At 36.0% G+C, this 21,100-nt stretch overlaps 1 protein-coding gene across 3 annotated transcripts in view; it reads left to right on the top strand.

The window, feature by feature from the left end:
* Dhc16F (Dynein heavy chain at 16F) overlaps positions 1-21,100 on the top strand; it is a 224,355-nt gene that overhangs the window by 138,639 nt on the left and 64,616 nt on the right. For all 3 annotated transcript variants that reach the window (XM_083138102.1, XM_083138119.1, XM_083138111.1), the window contains 9 exons: positions 3,821-4,044; positions 4,654-4,906; positions 6,775-6,965; positions 7,508-7,680; positions 9,337-9,520; positions 12,326-12,491; positions 13,756-13,917; positions 15,631-15,807; positions 18,118-18,314. In XM_083138102.1, the coding sequence (XP_082994228.1) occupies positions 3,821-4,044; positions 4,654-4,906; positions 6,775-6,965; positions 7,508-7,680; positions 9,337-9,520; positions 12,326-12,491; positions 13,756-13,917; positions 15,631-15,807; positions 18,118-18,314 (1,727 nt within the window). The remainder of the gene's footprint in view (positions 1-3,820; positions 4,045-4,653; positions 4,907-6,774; positions 6,966-7,507; positions 7,681-9,336; positions 9,521-12,325; positions 12,492-13,755; positions 13,918-15,630; positions 15,808-18,117; positions 18,315-21,100) is intronic.

Consider the following 21,100-nt stretch of genomic DNA (forward strand, 5'->3'; position numbering starts at 1 on the left):
TCAGATATACTTTTGGCCTGGATAAACGCGATCACATCCTTCCCATCTTAAACAGATATAATATTTTAACAATGGCCAACAGAAGGCTACTGCACTATCTATCTTTCATTCATGATCTGCAAACTGAACGTAAACCCGCGTACTTATTTGAAAAATTATGTAATCGCAACACAATTCACAGACACGGGACACGTCGTCACAACGAACTTGACATTCCTCACAATTCGACTATGCTATATACCTCATCCTTTTCTATATCTGCCCCGAAAGCATGGAATGCACTACCAACAAATGTTAAATCCATAAAACTCAAGAAGAGTTTCAAAATTAAATTGAAAGAAATGTTTCTACAGGAACAACAGCAGAACAGTAGCACATACTAGAAATGAACTGGCACTCAACAAACGACAAGACACTCATATCCTATAACTGTAACTATTGGAATTTTATTAATTTCTTTAAATTATTATTATTATTTACTTAAATGCAACCTTATGTTAACATTTACATTTATATTTTTTTCTTTTCACATTTTTTTTCTTTTTTAATATTTTCTTGTTCTTTCACATTCATATAATCCTATGACTAATATTACTGAAATGAGAATATTCGTAATTGTAGGTAATGTGAATTTTTTTTTATTTCTCTTTAGTGTAATCAAGCTTTCCATCTGTACTCATATATTATCATATTATATTATATGTACTTATATTTTCTTATGTAGCTCATGACAAGGGTTAGGTAGTAGAGCAGCCTACGGCTGAACCTCGCCCGCTAAATAAAGGAATTATTATTATTATTATCATGGTCAACCTATTGGTGCAAATAAGAAATGCTAATTAGACTATCTAATTCACAAAGATATTTTAAAAAATTGTAAAGATACCAGTCCAACAGATAGAGCAAAACTTTTGTAGTTGAAGATCAAACAAAATATGTATGCATTTGGCAAAGGGCCACTTTATTAGAGGAGGCCAGCGGCACCCTCCAGGCTGCTAGGCATCTTCAACTGATGACCTCTTGATGGGAATTTTCACACAACCTGATCTGCCAGAGTAGTTTGTGGAGACCCAGCATCAGATTTTGTTGGATGTTTCCTTGATCTTAAATTTCTGAGGTGGAAGTTTTTTACATATTACATGTAGGAAGAGGAAAATTAAAATTGAAATAATTAATGGCAAACCTATGAACTTCAGATTTGGTGTTTCCTCATTTCATGGCATCTACATTTGCCTTTCCAGTATTACTTCCATGTACCAGGGTGATACAAAAGTTTTTTTTTCGTTTTTACACATGGACATTGAGACTGGAGATGCAAGGCATGACATTGGACTTATTCGGCAAAGTATAGGCCATTCTGCTATTGTATGGTCTTCTGCCATCATTCCATGAGAGCCACAATCCACAACAATACCATTCGGCTCGTTTCAAGGCTAAAAACTCGCACACTCCTGTTTCCACAACATCCAATGTGTGGAACTGTCGTCCTTGCGCGAGAGAGTGAAACAAATGGTAATTGAATAGCACGAGATCAGGGCTGTACGGCGGATGAGGCAACACTTCAATTTCCTTCAAGTCCTGCAGTTTCTGGGTAACAATTTGTTGTCGGTGACATGGGCGTTATCGACCTACAACAAGTCTCTCTTCTGACGCATCAATGTTGGATACTTCTGGAGCATAGCATCATGGTCCCACTACAGTTGTACAGTGTAAAGGTTCTTTCCATCGACAGCACGACCGTCTGGTACGAGTTCTCAGAACAGTATACCATTGATTGATTGATTCGTTGTTTTAAGTCCACTTTATGCACAGTAAGGCTAATCGGGACTGGACCTACAGTTTAAAGTGGGATCCGAACCACTTGTGCCTCCACCGGGAACACTATACCATCGATATTCCACCATATGCACAACATGACCTTCTATTCAAACCGTCCCCTTTGAAAAAATGGCATTGCTCCTTGCCGTGGCTGCAACCACTGCTTACCACCAACAGAATATCGTAGAGAGATCCACTTTTCGTCACCTGTGACAATTCGATGCCAAAATCTGTCATCCTGTGGATTTTGAAGCAATTGTTGACAGATGGAGACTCATCGTTCAGCCTGTTGTGGTGTCAACTCAATAGGAACAAGTCGAGGCCACCGAGAGACAAAACCCATTTGGTGAAGAAAGCGAACCATGGTGCTTTGGGACGATCCAACCTGTAGTACCAGTTGCCGTGTACCGACGCATCGGCTGTTACTTGCTGTAGCAGGACATCTGCATCCATGGCACCCAGTCTCCCACATTGGGGCTTGTCTTCCACACTCATGTCCCCAGATGAGAACTGCTTGAACCATTTCTGTGCTGTCCTAATGTTCACTGTGCCCTCACCTTCCACCACACACATTTCCCTCAGAGCACTTGCAGCTTTCACCCCTTTTTTCCAATGTCATAACAAGATACGCATGGCCAATTTGTCCACCTCCATGACGAACTGCCGTAATTGCACTGTGCCTTGTCAAAATGCATTGTGCCTGTGTGAATGTATGTATGAGGTGGCGTGCAAGTCACGTGCCCACAGCAAGCTGTTCGCTTGGCTATCCAGACTTTTCCACCAGATTCACTGTTTCCCACATGAAAAAACGAACAAACTTTTGACTCAACTTGGTACATCTAGAATAACTAATCAGAAACCTCTGGGAAATGCTGACTTGGCTAGTGTTTATAGTAACATGCATGAAAACACGAAAATTTGTTTATACATGCCAATATTTACGTTATTTGTAGTATGAGTAAAGATAAAAGCTTACAGGTCATATACGAGGTGCATCCAGAAAGTAAGTTTCCCTATTTTTTTCCCCGTGAAAGTAAACATAATGAGCCGTGTAAATTGCGCATGCGCAGCAGAGCTAAGAGGTATCAATCATATGCCAGGCAGACAGATCCCACCCGGCGCCAGTAGTGAGGCAGCAGTGGTCCGAAGTGGAAGCTCGTATTCCTTCTCCCGCCGCATGCCAGTAGCGAGGCAGCAGTGGTCCGAAATGGAAGCTCGTATTCCTTCTCCCGCCGCATGCAAGGGTCGGTCGGTGATAAAGTTCCTGAATGCACAATGCATTGCGCCAATTGACATTCATCGTCAGCTCTGTGAGGTCTATGGGCCGAACATTATGAGTAAGCAGATGGCGCGTCGCTGGTGTCGGCAGTTTTCGGAAGGTCATCAAATTTGGCTGGGAGTTGTTTGATCATTCACCTTACAGTCCTGATCTGGCTCCCAGCGATTTTCACGTTTTCTTGCACCTCAAGAAATTCCTGTCCTCCGGTGAGCGTTTTGGCAACGACGAAGAGCTGAAGACGTCTGTCACACGCTGGTTCCATTCACAGGCGGCAGAGTTCTACGACAGTGGGATCCAAAAGTTGATACCATGATACGACAAGTGTCTCAATTCTGATGGTTGCTATGTTGAAAAATATCTGAACCTTTGCTGTACCTGTTGCCAATAAATGGTTTCCTGAAACTGTGTTGGTTTTTTTTTAAAAAATAGGGAAACTTACTTTCTGGATGCACCTCGTATATATATTCAATATCACTAAGCACAAAACTTAAGAGCTTCAACTTGCTGATAACATCTTACCACATGTAGCATTTTCCATTAGTTTTAAGAAAACTGTTAACAGAAGTAAACTATATTTGAGTTATTTAGATAGACATTTACTCTTCACTCTTTTGACTTTTACAACTTACAACTTGAGTAAACCCTTTCAAAGATTATATTAAAGAAGATTAGTCTTTCTCTAGCCTGAATATTCACTAACTTGATTTTTATCTATTTTAACAGTCAATTGTAAAAGGCTTCTTATCAGAATTCACAACAGCAGTTTCTGATAATGCAGAGTATATTGTAACAGCTGCTATTGAAATCTATCAGCGCATATCAGCAGACCTTTTGCCAACACCAACCAAGTCACATTATGTTTTCAACCTTCGTGACCTTTCAAAGTGCATTCAAGGTGTGCTTCAGGCAGATGCTGGAGTTGTGAGAGAGAATGTTCACATACTAAAGTAAGTGGAAAGATCTTTGCAATTTTTGGTAAATATAAATTTCTATGAAATTTTGATTGTTACTGATAAATTGTCAATGTAAAATTCATCAGGACCTATATTATATTGTTCTGACATTAAACAAAAGTATTTCGTGATGGTCTTTCACTTCTTGATAATGCATGTAATCAGGTGGCTGCAATGGAAAAGGAGGCTGAAAATTTAGAAATTTACAAAACCAGGTCATATGAATTATAACTTTATATTCATAAAAACAAGTACAAAATGGAAAAATTGTGTACTTAATTACAGTGTTCTTTTACATAATTAAGTTGCAATAACACATGAAGAAAAACAGTAAATTTGACTGCTGGTAGCTTTTGGGGGATAGTCATCTATGCATATACAGTGCACAGAACATTGCAGAACTTTATTAAATATCCAAGTATTGTCATGAGTAGCTGTTATTTATATATATGTATAAGAAAATTTGTTCTCGTGTGAATATTTTGTAGTTTAGGCATTTGATGCACATTAACAGTAGTAAACAAAACCAATTTATAAAATCTGACGCTTGTGATGAAAATTTTACCATGTTTCAGCATTTTTGATTGATATTAATGTTTCCAGACTTTTCTGCCATGAGACCTTACGAGTATTTCATGATCGACTGGTGAATGCTGAAGACAAGCAGTATTTTTACAATTTACTGAGAGAGATTCAGCATAAGAATTTTGGAATGCAAGTCATTCAGCTACCTGAGGAAGGTGAACCACCCCCACTGCCAGTCATATATGGAGATTTTATGAAATTTGGTGCAGACAAGGCAGATAGAGTATATGATGAAATCAAGGACATGACAAAGCTGAAAGCAATTCTTCAGGTATTTTCACTGGAAACCAATAAAAATGCATATTATACTTGAACAGGCACTATACTTTGTATGTACCCATTTCTTCACTTTCCATGGTCATTTTGTGATACCAGACACCTATATTTAATATTCAACATTGTATTTTACATAAACAACCCTGGACAAAATATTTCGAAATCAGGTTTTATTGAACCTAATACTTGGTTACATCACCATGTGGCCTGATCACAGCTTGGATCTTACGGAGCATGCTCTCAACATGGGGCCGGATAACATCTGCAGTGATTTTAGCCCACTAGTCCATCAATCTGGCCGTCAATTCCGCTAGTGACCGTGGATGTGCAACACTCCTCTTGACAGCAAATTCCAAAGCATCCCACATTTTCACGATGATGGTAAGGTCAGGTGAATTGGCTGGCCAAGTAAGGTGTGGGACATCAACTTCATGTTCTGCGAACCAGTCCTGAACACATCTGGCACGATTCATGGTACAAAGCCAGGTTCGGTAATAAGGCCCTCTCCATGCAGAAAGTCCACATTAGGGAGGACGTGGTAATCCAGGATGGGGATAGTGCACAGCCTTCATCCGAGTGTTGACTGGCACCAGTGGTCCAATGCCAGTCACCCTAAAACATGACACTGCTCCCCCCCCCCCCCCCCCCTGAGCTGCCTGATCTCTGGACACAGTTCGGATGATGCCCTTTTCCAGGCATCCTGGTGACATGGGAACATACATCATTGGAATACAAGCAGAAGCATGATTCGTCTGACCATACTACAGGTCACCAGTCATCCACAGTCCAGTGTCGATGTGCTTTAGCCCATTGGAGTCTCGTCTGCTTTAGGGCTGCTGTGATCCACGGACGTCGCCAGGGTATACGGCTGAATAATTCCATGCGATGCAGCTCCCGGCGTATGGTGCACTCGGAAATAGACGAACCTGGTTGAGCATTGACCTGTGACAACAATTGGTCCCTGCTTTGGACGTGATTAGCGGTAGCCATGTGCCTCACATGCCGACGATCCCTCGGTGATAGTATCGTCTTTTGTCCGGAATTGCATCTCCGGGAATTGTTCCGGACAAACGCCATTGCTTATGCACTGTACTTATGGTAGATGCTGTCACACCCAAGAATGCTGCAATCTCTGCAACTTTGTGGCCGTGTTCCCAGCCAAACACTACCAACTATAATTGCAACAGATAAATGTTGTTGGAGGCAATAACAGTTTTGGAATTCTGATTTTAAAATAATATAAAATGGTTGTGAATTTCAATTTAATGATGATACTCTTAACATTTTCTTTGATTAAATTCTGAAGATAACTACCTTGTTCCAGGAGTCTGTAAAGCAAAGCTGTGGATAAGGGTAGAGAAGGGGAGAAAGTGAGTGGGCAGAGTATAGCAGTACATGCTGCTGCAAGTGGCTGGTAGCTGCAGTCACGTTGATCCCTCCAAGCAATTCTTTTCCCTCTCATGTGTTCATTGGCAGAGTACTCTCAAGTCACTACATGTGCAGAGGACTTGTTTTTGTGTACTTGCTTCACAGATTTCTGGAACAGAGTATAACTTTCTTGTTCCTCTTCATCTCTATAGTACAATAATTCCTCAGAATAATTAGAATTTCTTTTCGATGAAGTGCCATTGGTATGCATAAAGTAAATAATGTAAAAAAATATATACTCCCATCTCTTTGTATCTCCCTCTCTCCCTCACACAAAAAACTAAAATCATGTCTTGATTAGCCAAAAGTGGCAGAAAAACAATGCTAATTAACAAAAATCAAATCAAATCAATTTGATCTGGTATGAAATATATTGAAATTTGCCCTGTGTTTTCCAAATACAATGTTAAGAACATTGTTGATGTAACTTTCCAGGACTACCTTGATGACTACAACATGAGCACATCCAAAGAATTGAAAATAGTATTTTTTATGGATGCCATTGAACATTCTGCCAGACTTGCACGTATCTTGCGTTCAGAAAGAGGAAATGCATTGCTTGTTGGTATTGGAGGAACTGGCAAACAGAGTTTAACAAAGATGTCTTCCCATATGTGTGGTTACAAGTAAGTACTAGTTTATCCAGTATTTCTAAAACAGAGGGTGGAGGTGTAAAAGGTCAATGTTGACCGTAACTCTTGTAGAATTGTAGGGCAATATGGGGAATTGAGGAGAGATAGGCTGGTTGATTTAATTGAATTTAAAAAATAGTATCATAGTTGGCTAATGGTTAATGCCCTTCGCTTTGGTGCGAGCGTTCTCAGGTTTGATTTCCAGTGGGGCCCCAAAAATTTTAGTGTTGACTCATCATTGTGGACAATTAGGGAGATACTTGATGTAGCAGTCTCCAGTCTCGAAGGCCTGAAAACTACAACAATGTAACACAGTGACTGTGTGTTTACCCAGAGAAAAACCACTTGGCAGTTTCTGGCCCTGAGAGGGCTGTTGTATGATGGAGTATAGTTTTACAAGCTCTTTAGACAAAAAAATGAAGTAAATAAAATTTTTAAATTGTGCAACTAATGTAACAGCAAATTTCGTGTTCATTCAGTTTCAGTAGTTAAAACCCTTACATGTACTCTCTTACTCTGACTTTTATACATTGTAGGTGCTTCCAAATAGAACTAACAAGAGGTTATGATTATTCATCATTTCATGAAGATCTCAGAAAGCTTTATTTTAGTGCAGGAGTGCTCAATGAAGACACAGTGTTTCTGTTCACAGATACTCAGATTGTTATTGAAGAATTTTTAGAGGATATAAATAATATACTTAACTCTGGTAAGTATGTGTGGTTGTGTGTGTGTGTGTGTGTGCTGGTAAGTGTCCAACAGACAAGTATCTCAGCTCATACGATGTAATGTCTCGGTTCTGCATGTAAGCCTAGCCAGTAGCGTACGCAGGATTTCATCAATGGGAGGCTTTCTAAAGCTTCATCCAAATTCACATTACCATTGTTTTATTATACTTTAATTAAATAATAATAATCATAATTAATTAATAATACTTATAATTTATTAATTAGTTGAATTACTACTAATAATACTACTATTACCACTACTACTATTAAGTAGTAGAGATCTACATAAATATAGTATTTATGAAAGGAATAGAATGAAATTACTTTCTAGTCATTCGATTTTGATAGATTATAGGAGCATTTTTTTGTTTCTTTGTTACGAAATAATTGTCTAGTCAACGAGGCAAGACATTTTAAGTGTGAAGAAAATCCATAAAAACAAGAAAACATATTAAAATAAATTGAAATAATCAAAGTATGGAACTCATCCAAGGAGCTGTGGTGGTCTGGTTGGTAGGGCATCACAACCACGTGGGAGATCAGGGTTCGATTCCCGGAATTGGTTGTAATTTTTCCGCTCATGTCTCCGATAATTGACATCTGGATTGTCTCGCTGTTCTTACCAACAAAGCATATTACAATAGTTAATCTTATTGTCGTTTGAAATCAGAAATTTAAATGTGCCAGTGTAAACAATGGGAAGGCAGACTGGTGGCTGTCTATTCTGGTCCACCTAGCTTTTGTCTATACATACCCACTTACAATGACCAAGAACTTTCTTTAGTTAATGCTCATTGTTCACACAAAAAAAATACGTGTTAATTGAACACTATTGCAGCTGAGATACAAAACAACTTTTTTTCACTTTTAAATCATAGGTGCCCTCATATTGTATTTTCAAGAATTTGTGTTTATTTTCAAGGCATTCACTCTGAAAGATGCGTGTGTTTGGAATTCTGTGCTTGTCTCCACGCTGCATGGGAATAACAATTCAAATTATTATTATTATTATTAGTAGTAGTAGTAGTATTGCCGCAGATCTTTGACTGTGATAAATTGGCCATTTTTAATTTTCTTCACAGCATTTTTCATAATATTTCAAAAGCTCAAGGGGGGGGGGTAAACCCCGTAACCCCCCTTGCATACGCCACTGAGCCTAGCCGACCTCCATGATGTTTAGCACAGCACACTACGATGACAAGGGTCCCAGGTTCAAATCTCAGACTGTTCTTTGTGAGTGTCCCTTCATCATTTTCATTATTTCATCACTCATGCTCATCTTCTCAATTAGCTAAAAGTGGTAGAAAAACAAAGTAAAATTAACCAAATCAATCAATCAATGTAAGCCTTGTGCAGAAAAAGCTCTGCCCTTTTCACATGCAGATTAAATTAATTAATTAAACCCTGCTGCAGAGTTAAGTTATCTTGCAGCATAGTGTCTTAGTTTTAATTCATTAGAACAATGACTTGCTGAAATAGATTGTGTCCTAGCCCAAATATGTAGTTGGTTGTGAATTGTGGCAGTATATTGCTGAAATTGTTTTATAATACCTTTGGACACAAGTACTATGGAATTGTTTAAACTTTTTACAGAGAAATGGAATATTGTGTTAATAATTATTCACTATATTTTACAGGAGAGGTACCAGGTCTTTTTGAGTCAGAAGAATATGAGAGAGTTATTATAGGCACAAGGCCTTCAGCTAAAGCAGTTGGAATTCCAGAAGGCAACAGGGATAGCATATATGAATTCTTCATCAGTCGAGTGAGAAGTAAATTGCATATTGTCATGTGCATGAGTCCATCTGGTGATTCTTTCAGGTATGTTGACATTCTGTTATTACCATAAAATAGTATTTGTCAAATATATAATTCACAAATTTGTTACCTTATTCTGAATTGTAGCTGAGACCACCCAACCAAGGAAATGAACCTGGGTCTCCCATGTGGGGCATTCAGACACACAACTTTCTAGTATGTTATAATTAGACTGAAGACCCATAGCATTTAAAACTAGCACAGTGTGCATACAAATATGCCATAAAAACCTTAAAAATATACACTAAATATGAACATCCCCACAATTATGAGAGAATTCTACTGTTATCATACATAATATGAAGAAAAAGTAAAAGTGATGCACAAGAAAGACACAATATATAAAGTTGTCTATTTTTACTTTAAATGTTACATTAAAATTACTTAATAATAATTCATGTAATATTCAACGAAGTTTTTTTCTTTTGTTGAAATTTACAAGTCAATTTCTAGTCTGTAGGCTGAGAAAGATTGCTAACATTATGTGCATAATGTGCATAACAAAAGTGAATTTTATGTTGGAAACATTAGATATGGTTCCTTTATTTTGACTTGAAAATGAAGTAAATAAGTATTTCTAACTTTCCATTGATAACATAAAATCTGTAAACAGTGAGGATGCCAGAAGGGAACAGTCTAGTGACCATCATTTTATTCACATTGTGATTGGTTGCCGTGGGTTTGTTGAGGCGATGTATTTTTGAATAGCTATACAAACTAATTTACAATTTTTAAGCCAGAAAAAGTAACAATTGTAACAATTCTAAAAAATATGCACTTCATGTACATCTTTGTATGGAAAAAATTACTGAAATATGCTAAATAAATGTGGTTTCATTTGCTTACTATCACAAGAAAACACTTACTTTTGAAATATGCCTTTTCAGTTAAAACATGCATTTGTATATAAATCCTCAGTCCAGTTATAATATATAGTATAATGATAAATGGAACGTGATGAAAAGAGAAGAAAGTGTGACTAAATATCAAGAAGACAATTCAGTCCAATCTATCTCTCAACAATCATTCACTTTGATAAATGTCCTCGGTTAAATATGAAGTCTTGATTGGCACATCATTTTATGTATATAACTGTCAAAAATTCAAATCAATGTTATAGCTCAGTAGGTAGCTATGGATATATGTTGAAAAGGAATACCAGCTTACATATGAAGAATAGTGCTTATATAATATAAAATAAATATTTTTATAATTATTACATTGATAAAATAACTAGAAATAACAAAAGTTACAAGAGCATCAAATTATGCAATTATTTGAAAGAACATTTATAACATATAATGTTATTTATATGAAGAAAACACTTCTTTACTGTCTCCTTGCGAGGCAGAGCAAGTCCTTCTCTAAATATTTTGGCATCTATCAGTTCTACATCTGAGAACACTCAACATGTCAAATTCCTCAATCAGGTCTACAAGATGACTTCCTTCAATTTTCAAGACTTCACATTTGGCTTATTCACATCCAAAATGCAGAAAATATTTCAGTCACTTAGTCTTATTTCTCATAACATTTCATTTTAGATAATGAAATATTCATTTACTAGCTAGTTAATGCAGATGCCAGCAGATAATAATTTCCTGCTTCCAATTTTCAAACTAGGCACTTTTCACCAGTTCCAAATCTTTCCTTTTTCTTTTCAAAGACTATTCCATTATAAAAGCATTTTCAAGCTTCTGTTATCAACAAAATGTCTCTATATAGTTTAAACAAACTATTAAAGATTAACTTATCAAGTATAATCTCAAAATATCCAGATTTATCAAATATCAATCCTTCACCCATAGCCACATTTTTACTTATCTTCCATCCATCTCCAGATTCCCCCAAGTCACAGACAACTAGTATTAGAGCAACTAGTTCAAGCCAGATTTTTTAGTATGAGTTATCTTCAATTGTTTTTGTTTTATATTTTTGTCCATAAGTGCTTAACAGCTTGAATGTTTGTGTAGTAAATGTACATATTTGCTCTGTTACTGCTATTTTACTATGTATATCACAATATACTTATCTAATGATTACAATTACCATTTTTTGAATGTTGATACAAAATACCAAGTATGACATCATATTATACATTGAACAATTTTAAAGAGTTGACCTTTGTATATAAACCTTGATGCCAATGCAAATGTACATAATTTCAATAAATTTAATTATAAATTTGAAAGTATCATATCTTTCTTGTCAGAAAGAACACATATGATTTAAAATATTTGTTTTTCATTTTGTCAGTCAAAAATAACTGTTATGAATATGAATTCAGAATATTTCACAATTTGATAATTTTGTCATGATATACAAATTGGCTTTTTTAAACATCATATTTTATGGAATAGGTTTAAGTAGTAATTTCAGACATTTAATTGTATTATTTGAATAAAATTTTGAGCAATCATATGACTAAATTATTATAAATATTGCACAAATGTGGAACTTTGGACTTAGCCTAACCATTTTCAAATGTAGTTATGACAATGTATTATTTTTATTGTCATAATAGTAGTATATACAGCTAGTTCAACAAGGTGACAGAGCCTTCTGAGTGCATAGGCAGAGATCAGAAATGAAGTATGATGAAAAGATTTTCTCGGGCTATCGACCAGGTGAGTTATGGAAATGATTCCAAGCCGATAACCCGAGAAAATCTTTTCATCATTCGTCGCCAGGAAAGCTTCAAGTCTTACTTTAAGTAATGAAGTAGTTATTCTGTGTTAAGCTTTTTACATGCTATTTGATATGTTTTTCAGTTTCTATTATTGAAAGATAATTTTATTTTTTATACAGAGCAAGGTGCCGAATGTTTCCTTCCCTGGTTAATTGCTGTACAATTGACTGGTTCACAGAATGGCCAGATGAAGCTTTGCTCTCAGTATCACAGAGCTTTATGGCCATCATGGAGAATCCTGAGTTGTCAGATAAGTTGGCCAGGATGTGTGTAATTATCCACTCGGTGAGTTTGATGTTACATACTGATCCATGCATGTGCATATGTTTGTCCAGAAGCATATGTGTTCTTGTGGTACCACCACCATCAATGTTATGAATAACTTCATAGCTTCCTATATTAAAAATTTTGTATATACTTTATAGAATATCGTAAAAAGTAAAAAGGAAATAGAATGCACTAGACCATAAGAAATGCCAAATCTTTCATGGCTCTTCAACATGTGTACCTTCCTTTTCTTTCGTTAGTACTGAAAATGAGGCCTACATCTCAAAAATAAAATGAAAACTTCACGTCCCTACATATAAACAATACCACAGTCTCTGTTTTATTCTTTGTTAACCCGTCACTTAACTATGACGTAACCCATATTATGCATGGTAATAATCTGTTTTTAAAGCTGAAATGTTGACATTTAAGATTTTTCTTAAATATATTTAAAGTTTCTAAAAAATTTAAAGGAGTGTTAACTATATTGCATACATCCTAGAAACATGGTTTAAGTTATTTGTGATAAGAAAATCATTGAAATGATTATTGAAACTAGTTGAACTTACTGTTGGATTACACTGATTGTTATTCATTTGTATTGAGAAACAACCATTTTTAGGTCATCTGAGGTAAATAAATGATTAAACTCATGTTGGTCATTCTCACTGCTTGTGAAACAAATAATTTCTCCAATATTTTTACTCCTTTACTTTTGTAATGTCCCTTTCATGGCTGGGACTGAGGAGCTATTAGGGCAAGGGAAAGGGAGGAAATTATTAGGTTTTCTATATATTCTTCTATTTAGTGAACAAATATTGTTAGGAGTTTATTTGAAGTTTAATAAAATTGGCAGATAAAATATAAAAATAGTAGTGTTAAAAATGTTTGTTACATTTATCTTAATATTTTAAGTAGTGAGAATAGAAATTTGTTTGTAAAAATTAGCTTCTAGACTTATTTTTTTACACAGATGTGCATTAAATCAGATTTTGTAAAATATAATGCAAAATAATATGTATACTATCATTATGGTTTAGTATTTGTTTTTGCTGAAACATTCAAATAGCTAGAAAAAATGTAATTGAAACAATAAGTAAGTAATATTCCATAGAGAATTTGAAACACACGTTACACATTGAATTTATTTGATTGACAAACTTCTATTATAACAAAGAACATCCAAAATATAATATTACATAAAAACAATGCTTTAGGATCCTGTAATTTATTTTATATTAATTTCATTAAGAATTGTAATGAGATGATGTTTGTATTTTAGAGTGTGAATCAAATGACTTTTCGCTATTATGCTGAAATGAGAAGATATTACTACACAACACCAAGCAGTTACTTAGAAATCCTGAACCTATTTATGGACATGTTGAAAGATCAAACAACTCGAATTAGCAGTGCAAGAGATAAAGTAAAAAATGGTCTTCAGGTAAGGTTCAACTACTGCAAAATTACTTACAATTAAAAAACTTAATATGCTGACCAAGGCAGAAATTTATTTTATTACAAAACATAAACTACACGTAACGTTTCAACCTTCTAGAATGGTCTTCTTCAGACTCTGTACCAAGTACAAATGTAACAAGGTATGGATAATAAACCTTTTCTTCGAGCAAGGCCTCATCTCCAGGAGGCTATCAACTCGGGGCCAGCCCCGGCACCTAGTGACCTGTTGAGTGAAATGAGTCAAGGCAAAATGGATAATATATATACACAAAAATACTCCCCTACAGACTATTAGAAAGTAGTTCTGGAACAATGTAGCAGATGGCTTTCCCTTGTCAACTGTACTTTCACCTGAAAGAGAATGTGGATGGACTCTCTATCACACGCTCTATTTCCTTCATTCTTCTTCCTTCTTCTCTCCTCTTTCTCTCTTGTCCTTTCCACTCTTTCTAACACCTTCTTCCATTCTTTGTTTATCATCAGTCCCCCATTCCAGTTCATTGTGTCTTCTTCACCTTTCTTCTCTATTTCCTTGGAATTTGATTTTTTTTAAAATTTGATTTTAAAATTGTGCGAGCGTCAGCACTTAGGCTATTTTGCTCCCGTCACATTATACGGGGGCCAGCCCCTTATCATTACAAAGAACAACTCTAATGTTGCATAATTAAAAATCTTAAAATGTTCTGACTTCTGTTAAAAGCTGAGGCTGCAAACGGGTACTCAGCACACATAAGGACAACAGGACAATACAAACAAAATTATACTGGCCATGGGGCCAGTCGCCAGTGCCTCGTTAGTCTTCAGTCCAGGGTGTACTAACGTGGAAGTGAGGTTGACATTTGGGTGTACTACGTAGAAGGTCACCCCTTATACCTCTCTATTTCCTTGGACTCCTTCCATTTTCTCACTAGTATTCTCTTCTCCCTTCCTATCTGCTTAGCTTCACCCCACTCTATGTCATGTCCTGTTTCTCTCATGTGTTTAAATATCGCATTTCTCTCTCTCTTAATTCGTACATCATCCCTATGTTGTTTGAACCTGTCTTTCAGCCTCTACCGTTTCTCCTATGTACACACTCTGAAATTCTTTACATTTAACTTCGTAGATAATCCCTTCCTCTTCTCTGTTTTCCTTTTTCTTGTTTGCATTCTTTGCTATTCTTAAGATACTTCTCCCTCCATTCCTGTAAGTTTTAATGCCCGCTTTCCTAAGCACTTTGCATATCTTTTCTGTGGTCTTTCCCATACTCCTTATTCCAAACCTCCTCCCTTTTTCTTTCTCTTCCTCTTTTTCTTTCTCTTCCAATTCTCCCCTGCCACTTTTCTTCCTTCTTCTGTTTATGTCTAGTCTATCCTCCTTCTCATAGCCATTCTTTTCCAGCTGTTTCCAGCTATTTATTTTTCCTTCTTTTTCACATTCTTTCGTGCATATTTTCTTTATTCTGTCCTCCATATTCTTTATAAAATTTCTTTTTGTCACCTCACTTACATCACTTCTTTTGTGGCTACTGCACACTTCTGATGCCAAGCGGTTTCAATTTCTTGTCCTCTTCCTTTTCATCAATATATCTAGGTAGGTAGGTATCTACAATGAATTGTCTTTAGGAAGCTGATAACAATATCAGCATATTTTACTTCTGCTTGTTGTTTTGTAATGTGTTTCAGAAATAGTGTACATAATATTGAAATCCTTGCAGAAACTCCTCGAAACAAATGATCTTGTAGATACCATGCAGGTAGAACTGACAGCACTTGGACCAGTGCTAAAAGAAAAATCTAAAGCCACTGATGAATTAATGAAGAGCTTGGTGGTGGACCAAGCAAATGCAGACAAAGTGAGGCAAGTTGTTTTGGCGGATGAGGCAGTGGCAAAGGTGAGATTTTTGTTTTACCTTGATTATCTTCATGTAATTAACACCTTAACAACTCAGCATAATTAGGAAAGAACTGTGCTAACTAAAACAGTGTCCCATATAAAAGCTGAATAAGCAAATGCCTCTATTGATTGATACATACGATACATACTGGTTTTATGTGGGACACACTATATTATTTACAGTGATAACCATAGATTTAGAACTTCTAGGAAAATGAAAATTGTTCCTTACATAAACATCTATGAAAAGTAAATATATTCATCACATGCATTCATTTTCGCTTTCTGGCTCGAAAATACCTTGTTAACACATTCACACCCAGCTAGGGAAGGAACATTTAAACGACCAGCCTAGACATTTTCTGAATCCAAACTTGCCTAAAAATATGTGGCCACCATCTTGAATTTTCGTGTTTTTTTCAAAGGTGCCCTGGAGACTTGAAATGGTGGTTTTTCGACTTTTTCAGCCTGGTGGATGGGAACCTGACCTCTTCCAGGTTTTCTGTTGGTGTACCGTACCAATGACCTCCCATTGGTCCTTCAAGTATCCAAAGGTGTTGGGCCCCCTGGAGCCCTTAGTAATTTGGTGCCCTGGACATGTTCTTGGGTACGGCATCGTACCTCCCCCCCTAAAGTCAGGTGGTGCACCCTTTTTCATTTGCCAATCAACATGCAGGGAGAAAATGCCAAAACAATCCTGAAAAAATGGGCACTGCAGCTAAATGACCTTAGTTTTTTATGGGCAAATACAAGCACATACTTAGGAGAAGAGTGACAATTACGCACCAGTTATACATTTATTTCAATATTGTCAGAATGAGCACTACTACTAAAAAAGACCTTGAAAGAGAGTATGAATTTCTCTCCATGTTGCATGTGGAAGCAGTTTTTAAGGTGATTATTGAGTTAGACACGATGTTTGAAAAATATGATCAATAAGTATTTACAGAATCCCATGTATTCCTTATGGGAAATCAACTTCAATTTCAAGTTACGGCTAATCAAATGGGAGTTTCGACTTTTCCTACGACATAGACATAGTTCAATGTGTTCTTTTTTCATCCATGTACTATTCTACGTCATTGAATGTTTGATATTCCCGAGAGAACGAATAAAAAATGGTCCCATAAGCATAATGCATTTATTCTTGCCTCCTACGGCCATCCTGGCATTGTTGCGAAACCTGATGTGCATAAAAGAGCTAAATTTCACCTTAAATAGAAGATGTGCATAAAAGAGCTAAATTTCACCTTAAATAGAGCTAAAGTTGACTTTCAAGGACCTAGATTAACGAAGACTGCAGAAAGTGCCCCTAGTTTAATTTTAGGTGTCAGAGGGGTGGGGCACTGCTATTACCTTTAACTTTAAAGTGATGACAATTTATTCTTAGTTTTCACCATCTAGATCTGGTGGCATCACCCGTCTCAATAATCCACCAATGGTTGCATGAAATTGGAAATAAAGGGATCCTGCATAACAATATTATGTCATCTTCACGTCAGACGTAATATTGTTATCCGGTGTGGGGTGACACAACCCTTTGTGGGCCTGAGCCAGTGATGGCATCATAGTGGGGCAGGCGGTGTGATATTGGTACAAGCATGTAATTATATTCAGTGCAAAGTAGCATAATTTATTGCAAAATGAATGTGGGCCTCCCTGATTATTGATTGATTGATTTATTTGCTTTATTTTACTTCGCTTTTTGTGCCACTTTTGGCTAATTTGCGAAGATGGGGATGAGTGATGATAGGATGAAATTGATGAATGGACACACACAAACATCTATGCCTAGGCTGGGATTCGAACCCGGGACCCCTGGCATTGTAGCACGGTGTGCTAACCACTCTGCCACGGGGGCCGGCCCTCCCTGATTATGTAGCACCTTGTAATCAAGGGACTTTATGTTCGGTCCTTTGTAGAGGAACATTACAGTGGTTTGAATTCAACTTTAATTTGTACATCCAGTCTCAATAAGCTATCTGATCTTAAAATAAATAAATGTGATTTTTACTTTCTTTACAGTTTTGTGATTACAAATAAATAATGTTCATGCTACTTTCCTCAGGATTGAGTACTGTGAGAAAACTAATTATTTTAAAAACAGTTAACTTCTTTGCTTCTCAATTTAAAGCATGAAAAATTTACCAACCTGCGGTAGAGCAGCCGTAGGCTGAACCTCCCTCAGTAGAAAATAAAAAGACCATTCTATTCTATTCTATTAAGCTATATTGTACATATAAATAAGAGTACAGTAAGATGTGATAAACTGAGTTTGTAAATATAAGATTTGTTTCCTCCCCTGCAGCAAAAAGCAGAAGAAACTCAAGCTATAGCAGCAGACGCAGAAAGAGACTTGTCTGAAGCCCTTCCCATCTTGGAAGAAGCTGTTAAAGCTTTGGGATCATTGGACAAGAAGGATATACAAGAAGTTGCAGCATTTATAAAACCTCCGGAAATGGTCAAATATGTCATGGAGGCTGTGTGCATTCTCTTAAAAGAGAAGTAAGTATATGAGTAGCTCTGTTCACATGTTAAAGTCTGAAAATTTAGGAATCTCATTGCATTTTTGAGAATACAGAAACAATATAATTTAGTGATGTGATGCCTTTGACTCCAGAAACTAGAAAACAGTGTTTTTATGCTTTCATGTTGCTATTTGTCAACAATTTCTTGAAGAATTCCTAGCATTGAATACTACTTTCTCCTAACAACAATCTTATAAAAATCTATAAAATTTAAAAATAAATGAGTATATATTGATCAGTGAGTTCAAGATATTCACTTATTTCACTCTATCTTATAAATATCATTCAATGATAGTAACTGTGCTATTTCTTCTGAACCTGTGTGTATTGCAGAATATACTTTTCATCAGAATTATGAATGTCGGAAAGTATTGGTTTGATTTTTGTCACTAATACCTGATGATTAGAGCCACACATATATGGTGAATAAAACATCAAGATTTCACCAAGTAACCAAAAGAGGTTGTGCCAATCATACTGAAAATGGTTGGCCAATGGTAATTTTGCCTGTGGTTCCAACGTTGGGCCAACATATGTTTTTACGTTGGTGCAATGTACTGAAAACTAAAGAATGGATAGGTTTGTATTCTGATATATACATAATTTATTCTGAGGCCAAATGTAAACAATAGTTCAAGTTATTTATGAAAATAAAAAAAAATACACAGCACTTTCTCAGTCACATGGTATCATTGTTTTCAAGGCACCATACCTTCAAGAGGTAGCACAAAATCCTTCTAGAGTTCACTTAGCTTTGTAACTTTCATGGAATTTAGTCTGCAAACAACATTGTTTAACCACCTTCACAATAATACCTGAGAGAATGTTCTTGTTCTACTACAGCAAAAGATACAAACAGTAAGCAATTCCCAACACATCTTTCATCCATGGTAGCCGACAAAGGACTGGTGAGTGACTGCAAGTGAAAAAATAGCTTCTACTTTCATTAAAAATATATTATATTTCCAGTATGTGCTGTAACTGAAATATTCGAAAAGAAACGCTGTTACATGTCACTTATTTTACACTAGACTTTTCAGCATACTCCTGAAAGTTGTATTAACATGAAAAAGTTGTTTTTAAAACTGATTTTGACTCACTTTTCCATGGTTTGGCAAATGTTGGCAATCACCATTGGCCCAACGTAAAGCCAACCTTTCCCACGTAAAAACTGACGTTGGCCCAACAGTGGTGGTTACTTGGGTCAGTACAAAAACTGAGCACATTTTGGTATCGAAAGTGGTATAAAAATGGCAATTCGGTGTTAAAATGGTGAACAAAATCATAAATTTGATTTAAAAACCACATTTATTACACAAAAGGAACATTTCCCTTCTAATAGAATATTTATGTATTTATCAGAGTAATTGTTTATTACTGTGTAAAGGCGTCCATTTTTGCTTCTCAAATATTTACAGCACAACCAATTTTCCGTGATTTGCATAACTGTCAGGATAATTCAGACTTCTCGAGTCAGTAAATAACCTGTGAATTTCGTGTTAAAATGTTTATTTTGTTTGTCGCAGTTCATTTCGCATCATTTTGTGATAATACATGGTAGGGAAATGCACCTTTCAAAAACATCAAAAACATGGACGTCCGCAGGATTTTTTCCAGGGAGGGGCAAGGAAGGTATTTTTTTCCAGGGGAGGGCAACATGTCATATTTTCCCCAATATTAGTGTTCATCCCTCAAAAAACATTGCTTAAATTTGAATTTATCATGTTCGTGCAATAATTAACACACATTATTGTGGCTGAAATTAAATTATATGTGTGAAATATGTAATTTTTGGTTGACTTTCGTTTTCCAGGGGGGGGCATGGCCTCCCCTTCCAGACGCCCATGATCAAAAATGAACATTTCAGTGTGTTATTTCACATTTCATATTTTCATCAAAAACAAAATATGTGATGATTCTTTTCTGAAGTTCAGATAACTTGAAGGGTGTACAAGATGCTCTCCAACACTTTTGAGGGAGTCTAAATATCCTTGAATTTATACCAAATGTGCAATTCTCATTAATTACCCACAAACATTGCGTAACCAAAATGAATATTGTGATTAATGGCTCTTAATTAACATTTTGATTATCACACATTGAACATACGTGTGAAAATTGATGGTAAAACTTAGATTGATACTAAATATTTAGAAATATTCTGAAGAACTTTAAATTATTGCAGTTTGCAAGCTAAGTAATCAGCAATATTATTGGCATTGGTATTGGTTCAAAATATTGTCAGCTCAGGTGCAATCAAAATTAACCAAAACAGAAAAATGACACTCACACCCAAATACTCACACACTTACATTGATAACCCACGAAACTCGTGCAACATTCCATTCTCATCTAATGTGCACATTCATGTCAATGTTGTTAGAAGTGTGCATATCCATGGTTGCATATTACAAAATAATACAGTAAATGTTACTATTAAGATGGATTTTATTCTTGCTGCAATGTTTCATCCTGGTTCCCCAGAACTTTCTCACACACTGTGTACTCTACAGTGTAGAATGACTAGCCATGTAAAGTTCTGTGTGTGTGTGTGTGTATATATATATCTTGGCAGTGTAAGCTTGAGAAATTTCTGGCGAACCAGGATGAAGTGTCACAGCAAGAATATAAACCACTTTAATTGTAACTTTACTGTATTGTTTTGAAATATCTTCACATCATCTAAAATGCTTAAATGCTGTGATTATAAAGTAAAACGTGACTAATTTCATATATGTTTGACCTTCGTAGCATTATAGTAGC

This window comes from Lepisma saccharinum, chromosome 1 (genome assembly GCF_977018435.1).
Source record: "Lepisma saccharinum chromosome 1, izLepSacc3.1, whole genome shotgun sequence".
NCBI lineage: Eukaryota > Metazoa > Arthropoda > Insecta > Zygentoma > Lepismatidae > Lepisma > Lepisma saccharinum.